The sequence below is a fragment of the Paracoccidioides brasiliensis genome (genome assembly GCF_000150735.1).
Source record: "Paracoccidioides brasiliensis Pb18 unplaced genomic scaffold supercont2.4, whole genome shotgun sequence".
Taxonomy (NCBI): domain Eukaryota; kingdom Fungi; phylum Ascomycota; class Eurotiomycetes; order Onygenales; family Ajellomycetaceae; genus Paracoccidioides; species Paracoccidioides brasiliensis.
In genome coordinates this window covers 2834943-2850845 of record NW_011371361.1, presented here as the reverse complement: position 1 = coordinate 2850845, position 15903 = coordinate 2834943, and the positions used below count along the sequence as shown (strand labels likewise).

At 46.5% G+C, this 15903-nt stretch overlaps 3 protein-coding genes across 3 annotated transcripts; 2 read left to right on the top strand and 1 right to left on the bottom strand.

The window, feature by feature from the left end:
- Nucleotides 1-927: 927 nt before the first annotated feature.
- Nucleotides 928-3974, bottom strand: PADG_04410 (uncharacterized protein; the record flags this gene model as incomplete). Its single annotated transcript, XM_010761151.1, has 3 exons — nucleotides 928-2254; nucleotides 2340-3484; nucleotides 3579-3974. 3 exons carry the CDS (start codon nucleotides 3972-3974, stop codon nucleotides 928-930), a joined length of 2868 nt encoding a protein of 955 aa, XP_010759453.1.
- Nucleotides 3975-4422: 448 nt separating this feature from the next.
- On the top strand, nucleotides 4423-4928 carry PADG_04409 (uncharacterized protein; the record flags this gene model as incomplete). Its single annotated transcript, XM_010761150.1, has 2 exons — nucleotides 4423-4648; nucleotides 4675-4928. 2 exons carry the CDS (start codon nucleotides 4423-4425, stop codon nucleotides 4926-4928), a joined length of 480 nt encoding a protein of 159 aa, XP_010759452.1.
- A 6252-nt stretch (nucleotides 4929-11180) lies between these two features.
- Nucleotides 11181-15444, top strand: PADG_04406 (uncharacterized protein; the record flags this gene model as incomplete). Its single annotated transcript, XM_010761530.1, has 2 exons — nucleotides 11181-11431; nucleotides 11556-15444. 2 exons carry the CDS (start codon nucleotides 11181-11183, stop codon nucleotides 15442-15444), a joined length of 4140 nt encoding a protein of 1379 aa, XP_010759832.1.
- Between the last annotated feature and the right edge of the window lie 459 nt (nucleotides 15445-15903).

Genomic DNA, 15903 nt, shown 5'->3' with positions numbered 1-15903 from the left:
CCCGTTTGTAGCTGTTGTCCCTTCTGCTCCGCAGCCGGCAAATCGAGAGCTTGGGAAATAAGCGTCTTGGCATAGAGATGCCAAGCCTTTGCAGCGGTGAAGTGGTCCAAGCTCCGCCTCCTCCCGCGGCTTACCCAGCCCGCTCTCCTCAACCCATACAGGTAAGCTGCTACAACTACAACTACAACTTCACCCACGGAGACTACCAGCACACGCACGATATGAGTGCTTCAGTGACATACTTCGCTACTTTCATCCGAACCAGTCTCCTTCCCTGAAAATGAAATAAATTGCTAAATTGCTTCGTATTGATAGGTGTGTTTAGCTATCACATCTATGCTTATCTACCACTATCCAACACAGCCACAAAAGCAGAAAATATCCTACTTGTTTTCTCGCGGAGGGAGACGCAAACAAAGGGGGAGCGCGGAGATGATAGACTTTTCTTGAAAAAAAGAGAACCAATTATTAATCATCCGCACAACTATTCGGCCCAGAAGCAACCATGGGCTTGAACGGTGGGGGAGAAAAATAAAATAAAGAAAAGAAAAGAAAAGAGATGCCGAGGACAGAAACACAAAGGGAGAGTGGGAAAAATATCAGGCGCTTCAGAGGATAGGTAAGATAATAAATATCATATCACTTCAAAAGAGAAAGCAACTCGCAAAATTGAATTTAAAAAGGCAAGAAGGCAAGAAACACAGCTTACCAACAACCCCATGTTGGACCCTAACGCCTGCCCAAAAAAAGAAGTAATGGGATTCCACAACCGTTGAACTGTTCCACGAACCTCTATTTAGTCCCTGTTGGTAACAACTTTCTTCCTCTGTATATCCTATTTCCTCTGTCCTGGTTTAACATTTCCCACCAGTAACAAAATGGGTCTTCTCACATCATGCCTTGCTGCATTACTATCTTCGGTATATTTCATGATGTTGTGGCCCCTAGCGATTCAGATACCTTGGTCGCCCGTTGATTGAATGGCGGTCTTGCCGGCCTCGAGTTCGAGCTTGAGCCACTCCGCTCTTCATCCGATTGGCTAGAACTATCATCCCCACCTACTGTAGATGCGCTCCGTAGCCGTTGGGCACGATCCTGTAATACCTGCGCCTCTGCAGCTGCTTTTTGCGCGCGAATCTGCTTTCGCCACATGCTCGCGTATTTTCCCTTTAGGTTAAGGAGCTGTTCATGAGTTCCGCTTTCGGCCACTTGCCCGTTGTGTAACACAAGGATCTGGTCAGCTGTCGTTATCGTACTTAGGCGATGCGCGATAACGAGCATCGTGCGCCCTTTGGATAATGTCGACAACGCCCTTTGAATGTGCTCTTCGGTTTCAGTGTCAAGGGCAGCAGTTGCCTCGTCGAGGAGAATTATTCGAGGGTCCTTGAGAATTGTGCGGGCAATAGCCACCCGCTGTTTTTCTCCACCACTCAAACGCAGACCCCGTTCTCCAACTTTCGTTTGATATCCATCTGGGAATGCAAGAATCTTATCATGAATACTTGCTGCCCGACATGCATCGTAAACTTCGTCATCCGTGGCAGACGGGTTTGCGTACTTGAGATTATACATCAATGTTTCGTTGAAAAGAACTGTGTCTTGAGGAACAACACCAATATGTCGACGGAGGGAATCAATCGTTAGGTCCTCAACTTTGTGACCGTCAATGAGAATATCACCGTAGGTGGCATTGTAGAACCTAAACAACAGCCGGAACACGGTTGATTTCCCCCCGCCAGACTCGCCAACTAGCGCTGTGGTTGTTCCAGGACGGCAATGGAAACTTAGCCCGTTCAATGCAGGTTTGCGAGGATCATATGCAAACTCCACGTTGTCAAAGACAATATCGCCTTTGCAGCGTGGAAGTTCACTCGTGTTCGGGCCATCAACAACGGTTGGCTGTTCGCGGAAGAGTTCCAGCATCCGCTCCGAATTTATCAACGCAGATTGGATAGACCGGAAAAATGTCCCGAAGAAATTAAGTGGTCCCTGAAGCTGTGCCATATAGGTCAATAAGGCAACGAACTTGCCAACCTTTTGTTCGCCTGTCGCAACTTGATATGCAGCAAGGAAACATGTCACTAGCAGCCCAAACATGAAAACGGTATTCTGGCATGTATTCAACAAGTTCAGCGAGAACAACACATGATACTCAGCCCTTTGAAAATCGGAAACCGCTCCGCGATATCGTTTAAATTCGTACTGCTCCGCGTTGAAATACTTCACGGTTTCGTAAGACACCATCGAATCATTTCTGCAGAAAATGACGTGTTGCGTTCAGTTAGCCAATACAAAAATTATATCAGATAGAATTCGTAAAAACTCAAGTATGGACTTACTTCACAGCATCTTCCTGTCTACTTGCATTGACCATTTGACGACGGATTGAAGCTCTCCATTGCGCCATGCGAATTGTAACGTAGAGGTAGATGAAAGTGACAATGGCAACGACCAGGGCATAGTAAACGTCGAATACGATCCAGAAATAACCCACAGCGACGCAGAGATCGATCAGCATAGGGACAACCTGGAATGTAACCTGCTCGAGGAACGTGTTGATAGAACTGCCTTTGCTCAAGGCAGACAACACCTCGCCGGTCTTTTTCCCCAGGTGGAATTCAAGGCTCAGGCTGTGGACATGCTCAAAAGCCGCAGTTGAAAGTTCCATGTACGAATACTGTCCAACAGGAATCCATAAAATGGAACGCAAAGAACCGATTAGGCCTTGGCTTCCCTGTAGCCAGCGGTAAAAGACATAGAGGCAGATACCACCCCACGGAAAGTAGAATCGACCTCCATCCTCTCTGGAAAGGACATTGGTTATTTCACCAACCTGGTAAGGAACCAGAACATTGACCACGCGCTGGAGGACGACCAACAAAAAACAGAAAACGACCACCAGCTGCAAGCGTGGGGACTTGGAAGGCCATAGATAAGGAAAAAACAGGGAATAGCCACTGAGATATTCCCACCAACTCGTTGACGGCACAGTAGTTGGTCTTACCCAGGCGTCCTCAACTGGTTTAGAATCGTGGTTGTGCTTCGAGTTTGTAGAAGATGTGTGGTAGCCATCACCATCACCATTCATGTCGTTATGATGGCCATTCAGGAGTCTGGTTGTCTCTGAAGCTTCCCCGGAAGCGAAATGAGCCGCAGCCTTACGACGACGGCTTTCCCATCCAATGGAATTCAGGGCATAGAAAACCACAATGGTAAGCAGAACAAGAAGTCTCACTGCAGCAATGACTACTTCCAGTGATTCCCAGCCAGTGATAGTTTTCCTCAACGGACCACCGATAAGGTCCCCTACAACTGGCTCATGGTGAGGGGAGGTGTAGAGGGTTAGGGAACAGACAAAGATTATTAATTCCAGTGGTACAGACAAGACCCATGGGACTAGCTGAGCGACAGTCGGGGAGGGAGTTGTATCCACCAGAGAGATCAGGATTAGGGTGTATGTGAAAAAAGAGGAGACGACGTAAATCTAGAAATCATCACCAATGTAAGAAATATAAGTAATCAAAAGGACATGGGGGGAAAAATATATAAAGGAAATAAACAGAGGTGGAAATTCTCACCACTGTGGACTGGCCGCACCACCAGTGCATTTTTCGGAACAGAATGACTTGGAGGATAATAACCGTTGCATCAGCAACAAGAGTGAGCAAAACGCCCACTGAGAGCCATTTGAATGCTGATTTAGCATTTGGTGAGAAATCAGGCGTAGAGGGAGATAGTACAGCCTTACTCCGCATACGCTTCGGTAGCGGTCGACCCCCAGGACCTGTTTGTACGGCTGTCTGGAGGGCAGGTATTTTCCTAGCAGATATTATGGAGTGGGACAAGAACGATATGAGAAAGGCGACAAAGATTATGGCCGGAGACAGCGTTCTTGTGGAATCGAGAATCTTTCTCGTCGCCCTGTGAGACAACGAAGACACCCCGCCATCTTCTATATTGCCGGTGATATCCATCCTGCCTCCAACAGCAATTCCCAATTCCAAGCCCGCACAGAAAGGAAGTAAACACCGCCACGTTTAAACCGCTTCCATGACAAGACCGCTACGGGTTAATGGATATGGCAATCCGCAGAAATGACCGCGTATATAAGATATATGGGGCTGAGTAAACGAGAGAGAGAGAGAGAGAGATCTGGTCGAATGGGGTAAAGAGTAGGAGTACGGAAGACGATTTGTCGGCGGAGGGACAAGAGAGGAAGCGAAATTGGTTGAGATAGCCGAAAATTTTTATTTCTTTTCTTATCTTATCTTTTCTCTCTTCTTCTTTTTGTTTTAGCTGGAGAGACGACCTAGAGGATCTATGGGGTTCGAAGAAGTAGAAGTAGACGAGGGAGAAAAGGAGAGAAGTGAAAGAAGTGAAGAAGTGAAAGAAGTAGTGTTGAGTTAGCTCCAAAGCAAAACGATGTGTCAGCCAAGAAGGGGAATTGGGCAAAGGTGCCGAAAGCGGCAAACAAGAGAATGGAGGAAGGAGCGAGCCAGCAGAGTGCCGAGCCCCGGGAAACTGCAGGCGCGGGCTGCTGCGGGCGTAAGAAAGGAAGGACGGGAAGACAAGGGAAGGAGGGAAGGCGGGAAGGAGGGAAGGAGGGAACGGAAGGTCCTAGAGGAACCAGCAAAGCAGGCAGTCTTAGGTTATAGGACTAGCCGTTCTCCGCAGATCCACGGGATGGGGATGAGGATGGGGATGGGCGGGACGGGCGGAAATCGAAGACGGCGTGGGCATATATCGAGAGCTTTGGTAGGGGAGGGAGTAAGGGTGTTTTTATGGAGAAGGTGGAGACCGGGGGAATGGGGAAAAATGCAAAAAGAAAACAGAGAAGAAGAAAAGGAAATAAAAATAACAGAAAGAAGAGAAGAAGCGCTCGGGAAGGAAGATTGGGGAGTCGACGTGTTGTGGCGGGTGAAAACTAAGGTAAGGGTTCGATCTATGGGATGAGATCAACGGCACGGGACCTGCGCAGAGGCGAAAAAAAAAAAAAAAATTCAAATTCAAATTAAAAAAAATTATTATAACAAAAAAATAAAAATAACAATAAAATAGAAAAAGAGAAAAAGAACAACGAAAAAAGAAGGAAAGAAAAATTTTTAATAATAAAGATAAATAATAGCAATCAAAGGATTTTTTTTTTTTAAAAAAAAAAAAGGAGAAAGAAAGAAAAGGCCGAATATGATCAATTCAGGTTTACCTTTTTTTGTATTTCTTTTGTAACCCCCCTGTTCTTCTGATTATTCTACCCGTTTTCCCGTTCCCTTGGCTTTTGCTTCCCTACCCCGGTCTTCCCTAGCCAACCAACCACGGGTTCCGGCGCAGCTATTCGTCAGGCGGCGTCTCTCGTGTGTTTTTGCGGAACAAAACCTTGACAAGTCGGTGAGCTCAAGCTTGGGAAGCTATATAGGGCGGTGAGGCTGCCAGGGGGTCGTGGTTGGGTCCTTGGGGCGTCTTGCAGAATAACTAATATGTCTCTCGCCAATGACGCGCCAGCCGGAGAGATACGGATTCCTTGGGCTACAGAGGGTGGGTGAAGAATGGGGGAATTAGTATAGGGTAGGGGTGGCTGCGGTAGCTGGTACCAGCTCGTGGCCGGAGGGACTGCGGTTTCCTTGTACTCGGTACCTGTGGACCTCAGAGTTCACTTGGGAAACCCCCCTTCTCCAATGTGCACTTATGTCCGCGGTTCGAGATTTCGTCAGGAAGGGAGAATAAGAGAAGCGCACGTCGGAAGAGACAGCTGTCCGTGATAGAACTGGGGGTGAGTTGACGTCGAAGTGTCCACTGGTCACCAGAACAAATAACCAAGTCCTGAGATCTGTCGAAGCAGGTGGCGGGTTCAACAGGTAACTCTGTTGTTCACTTCCACTGCTATTGCACATGAGAGATTATGGGTCGGATCTGGGGGCTGTTTAGTAGTGATCGCGGTTGAGGAACGATGAAGCCAGATATCTGAAAATAATGTGGACATTCGTTTTCGCCTGTATATATACATCATGGAACATAATGAGTACAGGCGCTCTGCTTTTATATATACACCTCAGAGACTATCTTTCAAAACTTCACCACTACTGCAGCACCTGGAGCAGTCGTCACTTCACTTCCTACACACCAACCCTTCCTCTCTTACCCCCCAAACTTTGCTTTTGTGTCGATTGTGTACCGTATGAACAATTTCTTCTCAGATCGTGTACAGCTTTGTTGTCAGGACGGGATGGGTATGTCCGCGAGCCATCGTTGTCGGAATATATCTCCACCCCCTCGCTTACCGGCTATAATCTTGTGCATGCAGACGAGTCTATTTTCACAGCAATGCTTTAGTTGTCTTTCTATTTATTTTAAAATTTTATCTCCATCACGCTCGTGGCTGCCACGGTCGATCTCGCATAGCTAGGCATGTTACTCATATGAGAGTACCGGACTTAAGTGACGATGGTCCACGGATAGTAAGAAAAAAAAAAGAAAGCAAGAAAAAAAAAAAAATCTCCCTTCGTGTCAATACAATGCATCATCTTGCATTAGCTAACAGGACGCTTATGGACAGTGATGTCAGGAGGCCTGCAACTTTATGGAAGAGGCGTAATTTGAAAGCGTTTGATCAATCACCGACAAAACACAAGGAATATCGGTGTTGCATGGGGTGAATTCATCATTCGTCACTTTGCTCGTGATATAGTTTTTTTTTTTTTTTCAGGATTGGCTGTGGCCAATGTGGCCTTTTTGGGCCCCTTTCGTCGTCCTGCCCTGCTGTTACTAACCCGCCTGCAGCTTGCAAAAGCGGAAATTGATCATCACCGGGATTTCACCCAGAAATAAAAAAGTACAATTTAAAGACATTGGACATTGTCGCTCTTCTCCGTTGATGCCCAAAGGGTGAGACTCACAGCTCGAGTTATATCATTTATATAAAGTATATTGGCAGGCCGAGAGATAAATAAAAGCGTCTCAAGTACCGGAGGAGTATAAATATGAAACTCTGCGCAGCGCAGCTGGCCAGAGCTTCTGAAACATAAACTACACCACCAAAGCGGTAAATAGAAGGAGATATACATAGTCATTGGGCACGAATCGGCAGTGCCCAAACCCTCCCTTCCCTCTTGCAAGTATGTATGTACATGGCAATAAGAAAAGAAAAAGTCCAGAACTTCACGCTGGATTACAAGAGTACAACAGATCGGGAGGCTCACACGCACTAGGGAGGAGTGGAAGTCGTTGGAGATTGCAGACTCAGAGCCAAGTGCTAAAATATTTTATTTTTTATTTTATTAAACACTCTTTTGTTTTTTCTATCCCATTCAACAAATCAGGCTGCAGAAATATACAAGGAAATAAAATAAATCTAACCCTCCTAAAAGACGCCAAGTCCAAAATAAAAATAAATATCAATCTTTACAATGCAACACCCCACCCATGCAAATGCATGCTGACAAGTCTCCAGAAACAACCTAGCCAGCTTCCAGATTTTACAAGGTCAGCTTCGTGTGACTCGGTGAGTCGCTGGCGATGATCTGTGAAGCCGGGGCTTGGGTCTGGTCCTCAAGGTCCCGCTTGGCGCTTGTTGAATGTTGGCCTGGCGTTGTTCTGATGTCTCGGGTGCTGGACTTTGGTATGTATTTGTTTTTTCTTCATTTTTATTTTGTTTTTAGCAGAAACGGCCGCGATTAGGGGCGTTTTTTCTTATTTTTCAATTAACTAGTTAGGTGCCTCTTCGACTTTTCTTTGGTTGATGGCTGGGCCGATTGGCAAGACCCGACTTGACAGCAGAGTAAATGGATTTATTTTTTTTAATTTTATTTTATTTTATTTTATTTTAATTTTAATTTTAATTTTTTTGCTTCTTACTACCATGGCATGAAGGTTGTGTCCCGGCAATCCTTCCTGGATGCATCATATTTTTGTTTCTTTGTAAGTCCATGATGCTCTGGTTCTTGCCACCTTCAAAGATCTTCTGCGTGTTGTTCTTCCTTATTTCATTAATTTCGATTGTTTGCCTAACTTTTCTTTGCAAAGGGGGTCGAGAATATGTTTGAAGGGCCCTGAGCTGAAGTTTACAGTTTGTTTTCTGGCAGATGACGGCATCGGTCTATCAACTACTATTAACTGCGGAGTACATGCTACTACTGACAAAGGGGTTAATGAAGGATGCATTATTTTCTCACGCGACCACTTGCTTTTTAATTCGTCATCATCATTAGCTAACTAGTTAACTAGCGATATAACTCCAGAGGGAAGGTTGGTAGTTAGTTACCCAATTGTGTCAGCGTTCAACGATAAAACTACGGCGTAAAAGGACAACAGGTTCGAAATACAACTAACCGACGGAATAGTTATGTTGATGATTTGTGGAGGACAGTGCCGTAATCAGCACTGAAACCTGCATTGCCAGCAGGTCGAGAAGGGATTTGAGAGACGTCACCTTCTACTCCAGAGCATTGACATGGCGTGAGCCGTGGTAAGGATTCAACGTCCATTGAACGGTGGGCTTATCTTCAGCCCTTCATCTACCGAGGTAGATTATCCAATAGGCATCGACCTATTTACGCCAAGATATTTGTTACCATATTCTTTCTAACAGATTTGTAGACTGAAATACATTTCCTTGACTGACAAGAAATTTGGGGAACATTCCTCTTACAGGCTTGCTGGGTTAAGAGGAGTGTGAAGAAATCTCAGAAGATGAATAACTATTGCTTGTCTAGATGAGTAGTATATTTGACTTTCATTCTTAGCCCCTTAGGAGACGGAAGGGACATAAACGCTTTCAACTTTCTAAAGCTCTTAAATTCTGAGACTTCCATAGCTTAACGTTATATCACCCACAGTCTCTTCTTTTATTCCCAAGATCTGCGAGCCTATCCCTCTGTTGCCAACAATGTCAAAGCCCTCCTAATATTCAGGGAGTGCTCACCGCTCAAACTAGGATGAACCCCCAAGCCAATAGGTACCACTAAGCTAGTATGCATCCGGGGAATCTTCTGCGTAAAGGAGATCCGAGGATACTGAAAGTAAAAATATCTGGAATCAAACCCAAAGGTCTAAAGATGGACTTCGAGCTGCTGCGCTAAGGGAAACCGAAATCTGGGGCGGAGAAAATTCACGAGATAAAGGCCAGGTACGTACTTCTATTATTGTTGGAACGACAGCACACCTTAGTACGAAAAGGATACAAAATACTTTTTGAAGAGAATAGAGACAATGACATAAATATTTGTTAGCCGATTGTTACACTCTGCCTGTTACACGTGATTTAGATAGCCCATGTAACTACAGCGTAGCTAGCCTCTCCTCTTGGAGCAGAGGGATTACCGAATGAAGGGACAAAGGTGATATTCGTCATTAAATACCTCACCTCATCACACCCGACGATGCGCGTACGGTGATGTTAATATCTCAAGAAAAATAAAGAGAGTGTTTTTGATCAATTCGGGTTCAACAAAGAGGTTCTAAATACAATGCCCTCTGCGTTAGAAAAAGCGGTAGTGGAGTCACTACTCTCATCTTATCCGATATTTGGGCATCTGCGAACCCTTCAGCAATAATGTGGCTCACATCATCCCGAAAACCCTCCACTCTGAAGAGGGACTACGCTGTCGGATCCTAGAAACGTCCCCACACTTAGTGAACAGTGGGCTGGAGAAGCATATATAGTGGGGAGGGGATTGAGCTGGGAAGGTAACAATCGATAGTTGATCATTCCAGATAGTGAGGTCATACTTTCTGACTGCTGCGAACAGGTTCCCAGTACAGCAGCAACAAAACCCCTAAACCCATCCTAGTGCTATTATTAATTCAGCAAATCACTGGTTAACTAATTAACTAATGGCTGTACTTTCATCAAATACTCCATTCCGCACCTCCAAAGCAAACAACAGGGGAGGGTACGGATTAGGGCCGAGAGAAAACAAAATCCAAAAAGGGGAACCATGTGTGTAGCCCCAATAACCCATGGAGTCTATATTACTTGGGACGATCAACATTAATAGTCGTCAATGGTTACCCTGCTCGTGCCGGGAAACATCGGGTCATCTTTTTATCCCGGAAGATTTTGCAGGAGCCTTTGGAACATACCATACGCTGCAACGGCGCACAGTATCCGGTTCAGCGTGGCGGGAGCAAATCCATGACCTTGTAGGAGGCGGGAATAATCCTTGTTTCGGCTTGATGATTCACATGGATGCTGCGCCAGGGTGGGCTGTTATTCAAAGCACTGACGACGGGATAGTTAAGAGGAGAGCGGCGAAATGCTTAGGGGACAGGAAAGGAGATGAGAGTTACAGTAGTAGTTAAGAGGAGGGTTGGTCACCACGCGAGATTCCGATGTTTGCCAATGCAGGGCCCGTTGTAGGCGATCGCCAGGCCTAATTCTGATTGTGGTTCGGTGGTTGTACTTTCCAATGGCCCTCTATATTTTTGTAAAAATACGTGTTTTCTTCAGAGGCATCAGTTCAATTTTCCCCGCTGCAGAGAACAGTTAGTTAATCAACCCTTAGAGTTTAAGGTAAGTAGATAGATACGATTTTCCTGACGGAGTTTCATTCAGAAATGTGTGTTTGCCCTGGACTTCGGATCCCCTCACAGATGAAAAGCGGATAGCTCTATTAACTCTGCAAGAACCATATCGCAACATAATTCTAGAACATGTCTCAAATCTTCACATCCACTTACTTTGGCGTGTTACTGGGTTGTTCTCCAGAAGCTCACGCTTCTGAGTCCTGATAGGGCAGATGTTGGCCGTGGTTTGGCTGCCGATCAGTATGTGGTGTGTGGAGTTGGTCGATGGTTTTGGCTTGGCGCAATCTGGGTCCTTCCAAAGTTCGCTGCTTGACACATGCGCAGACGAACATCAGACATCATCCTCGGATATAACCATCTCAGCTGAGCAAACCACCTCCCCTCCACTTCCACTTCCACCTCCACTTCCACCACAACCCACAACAGTTTGCCACCACTTCAGGACCCCATCCTGAGCTTCAATTTAAAAGCCTAAATCTACTGAACTACGCTTCTGCCTTGTCCCTGAACGCCTCCGCCACACCTGTCACAAGACCGCTTGCCCTCCCCTGACCTCAACTTTGGTCTGCTGCATTCTTCCTTTCAATCCATTCCCCGTGAAACAGCAGTAGAGATGGATCAGCAGTCGTCACCAGACTGCTCAGCCTGGATCTGAGCTCAAAATGTCAGGTTTCCATCAACCCCAGTCTCAGTCCGATTCTGCTGCCGCCCCACCAACTCCATCTCATACTCCTGCCATCCCAACCCCGCCTCCTGCGCCATCACAACTTTCCCAGCGCTATGCCAATAGAGCCACAAGTGCATTTGCGCGGTTTGCGCATCCGTTCATCTATGGCTCTAGGCCACCCAGTCCCCATCCAAGTGTGCCGCGGGAAGCGCCAGTGGCCATCCGCTCTGGACAGTCCATAGTGCTGTATGTCCCGTATTTGTTTTTTATACTGCTGAAAAAACAACGAAGCGTTATTGGTTATTTTGCCGCTACTTGTACATATCTAGCTATGTGTACTATTGTCTAATGATGTCTTTATTCCAAATAGTCCTGGTTCCTCACAAACTATCGCGCTTAATACAAAAGTTCCCATTTCGGCCCTTGATATTTCGCCTCAACGAACACACGCCATCGTTGCCGGGCGCGGGATCCTTAAAACAATTCGTGTAGCTCAGGATATTTGCGAGGAAGAATTCGACCTTCGCGCGGCTATATTTTCATATCACACGAGCCGCCATGTATCAACAGGTGCTGCAAAACGCAAGGACCAACTTGCCGTGAAGGACGTGAAGTGGTCTCATGGGGAATACGATCGCATCATCGCGACATCTGTCATGAACGGGAGTATATTTATCTACGATCTAAACCGTCCAGGCCTTGAGCTGGGCAGGCTCCAGGAACATAATCGTCAGGTCCACAGACTAGCATTCAACCCCCATCGCGGGGCTTGGCTCCTATCTGGCAGCCAAGATGCTACGATTCGGATGTGGGATCTGCGCATATTGTCCGGGGAAAGAGGCGCGATGAACTTTGGTAGCAAAACGAGGTTCAATGGCCATAGCGAGGCTGTCAGGGATATCAGGTGGTCACCGGTTGATGGCGTTGAATTTGCAACAGCTACTGATAGTGGCGCTATCCACCGCTGGGATGTTCGAAAGGACAATGCTCCCTTGATGAAGATCAATGCCCACGAAAAGCCTTGCTTTTCGATTGACTGGCATCCCTATGGAAAGCATGTTGTAAGTGGCAGTACCGATAAACAGGTTAAGGTGTGGGACTTTTCGTCTACAGATCGGAGACAGAAGCCATGTTTTCAGTTCCGCACCCCGCAGGCTATTCACAATGTGCGCTGGCGTCCACCTTCCTTGGGTTTGGAGAATCAAGAAAATTCAAATTGGCAGTCGACGCAAGTCATTACCAGTTATGACAACGAGGATCCGCGTATTCATATCTGGGATTTTCGTAGACCACACATTCCATTTAAAGAGATCGATCGTTACAAAACATCACCTACCGATCTATTATGGCATTCTGGTGAACTGTTATGGAGTGTGGATGTAGATGGCATTTTCACCCAAACAGATGTTGAATTTGCGCCCCAGGTGATTCAGCGTCGAAAACCTTGTTCAGTATCATGGAGCCCAAATGGTGATATTATCGCCGTGAACTACAAACGTCCCCCAAGACCGGGGTTGAACGTGAGTTTGGATTCAGCGGAGTTCTTGGGTCTTAAGACAGGAAGACTTAGCAGTGGGGACAAGGGGACAGTTAGCTTCAGCTTGACAGATGACAGTCTAGACGAATCTGTTGCTTCCTCGTTAAGAAGGAGATGGAACAAAAGCACATATGGGAGGGGATCTAAATCACTAAGCGGCACTTCACCAATGTCAGAACCCGGCCCAACGGTTATTTCTCTTGAGAAAGCTATTGCACATAGTGGGGTGTTTGAGCTAAAGCAAACTGGTGCTATTGGCCATATTTCCGGTGCTACGTTTGACCCAGGAATATTCAGATATTTTGCTAAACACTATGCGCCATTAATGGATAGTGTGGATATAAAACGTCCTTCGTTTAGTCTGCTAGAGAGCCTGCGGGTCAGCTTTGATCAGAATGCGGAATGCGCAGATGACGCCTCGCTGTATAGGCTAGCTCAAACATGGAGAATCATGAAATCCGTTGTCATTCAAGAGATAGAATTTCGAATGAAGCACGCTGCGTCCGCTCCAGAGAAACAGATGGAGAACACGAAATCGAGAATGTCAGGGGATGGTAATGCTACTAACAGATCCCACAATATGGAAGAAACTGTTCCGGATAAGCTCAAGAGTCGCCTGTTCAAAGGTGTGATAGAAACAGAAAGTCCTGCCCGCACACTGACCGATCCGGAAACTACGTCGAACATGACAACTCCTCTTGCCAAGCCGTTGCCGGATTCTCCTGTCGCTAGTAAAAGTAAGGGGTCCAACTCCTCGGGCTCTGATTCAGACCACGAGCTTGATGACATACCACCCCTGCCGCCGTCTGTTTTAAGCTCCAGCGGAGGAGGCGCTTTCAGGCAAAAAGCAACTGAGGCTCGTTCAGCAGCTTATTCCGAACGCTTCAGCACTAATAAACAACGTCAATCTAATGTGATTGACAAGGGTCAAGATTCACCCCGCAGCTTGTCACCAGATCGCATACCCAGGCGAGAGTTGACTGCTTCTGATCTCTTTTCCGGAAGGAGATCCGCTCCTCGTGCCATCTCAGGAAGAGCCAATTGGCGTTTGCACGATATTAGCACATATGAAAATCGCGATCTCGAAGAGGAAGACTTTGACCAGAAAGTAGAGGAGCAGAGAGCTGCTCTTCGAGATTTTAAATCTTTCCCAAAGAGGGTTTTGTCGCTTGATCCTACGTCACATGGTCATGCTGAAGTTCCTCCCCCAGTTTCCTACGCACGTCATGATTCTGCGGAAAGCTTTCCAATGTTTTCTGCTGCCACTGATAGTTCTCAAAGGACCAAATCCAACAGTGAATCATATTTGCCACAGACGAAGCCGGAGGGAACTTCTCAAAAGAATGTTGGTGCCTGTGAATCTGCAGCTGGAAGCTCGTTGGGGAAAATAAACGAGTTTAAAAATGATTCCTTCCCGAAATCGGCCCATGAGAAAATTAGTGCCCTTTCCTCAGAAGATTCTTCACTTGTGAAGTTGCCATCAGAGTCCAACAAGGTGAATCTCGAACGACCGCAGAGTCCTCTCCCATTCCTAGCAGAAACATCCATTTTAAGGGATCTATCACCTTGTCGAACACAGGGTCCTGTTTCTTCAAGAAAGCCTACTCTTGGTTGTCGAGATCATCCTACTCTTTGCCCTCCTAAACGTTCGGAGGAAGCTGGTATCACATTCCCTCTCCCTCCTTGCCCGACTGATAATCAGCCATGGAGTCCACGCAACATTATTAAAGAGGCTCTTTTATATTACTGCTCGAGTTCGCCAGTTGACATACAATCTGCGGCGCACATGTTGATTAAATTGCATTTTCTCTTTTCCTCATGTGAGCAAATTCTTCCATATGAGCAGCGCAAGCTGATTTTCAAAACGTATAACGAGCAACTTCTCCGACAGGGGATGTTCGTTGAAGCTGCCGAACTTCGGCTTCTATGTGTACCTACATATCCTGCTGTTTATGATTACGCCCAGCAAAATACATACATCAACGTGTATTGCTTCGAATGCAAAAGGCCGTACGAGAACCCAACACGAGATAACCGGCGATGCCACCGTTGTGGTGTTCCGCAGTCACCGTGTACTATATGTATGAGCCGAGAACCTCCCGTGGAATGGACCCTACAGTCTTCTGTTTCATTCGTTCATTCTACAACCCCAGAGATATCACTCCAGGGTGGTAATAGTCTTTTGAATGATAATATGCACTTCGAAATGTCAGATGACTACGTAGCCAATCGTCCCCACGGCACCGCCCTCTGGTCCTGGTGCCAAGGCTGCGGTCACGGAGCCCACTCAGCATGCCAAACTGCTTGGCTAAAGGACATTTCCATCAGCGAGGGCGGTTGTGCCACACCAGGCTGTCTCCATGACTGCGGCCCAGGTCCGAGACGCGATCAATATCGCGCGACTCTGCTTGATGAAACCAAGCGCGTTCGGGATGGCTCTTCTGGACGAAAAAGTAGTCTTGGCTTTGCAAAGAGAGACTCGTGGACTGCTGGGGAAAGCAAGGCTGTTGAGCGGGTGAGGGGGATGCTGGGCGTTCCTTCTACACCATCTGCTGCTGCGGGTGTAGCGCCAGCGGGACCCTCTACGGCGACTACTGGCGGCGGAGGGTTTGGTAGTGCTGGCTCCGCGATACTCATGTCCCCGAAGAAAGTTAGACTTGTCACTCCGAGTGAACAATGGGATCAGCAGCAGGGTGTTAAGGGGTTGGGAATTGGAACTTGAGCTGCAGCTGGAGCTGGAACGGGGACTGGGATGGGAACTCATACACCCCAGCACAGGCACTCGATATCTGAAATGCTGATTTCCACCAAAGTATTTGTAATGTATATTTTGGTCTTTTAAAGGGGATTTTTACGGCTGCTTTTTGATATATCGCTGAATAACTCTTCCATACCGACATCCTTCTCCTTCTCTTTCATTGTTCTTAGTGTGGCATTAAAATGCTAAGTAAGCACTATCGCATTTTAGGGTGTTGGAGAAAAGTATGAATGTAATGTGGAACTTTTGGTTTTTCTTCTGTCCCTTATATTTTTCTTCATTGATCGTTTAAGACTATTTGATGGGTTACGGGAAAAGAAGCTTTTTCTGATTTTCCCTTTCTTTTATTTTCCCCCTTGGTTTTTGCCTGTTTGTTCACATGTATGGCATGGGAATTGAGGGAAGAAATTGGTGAAATTTCCC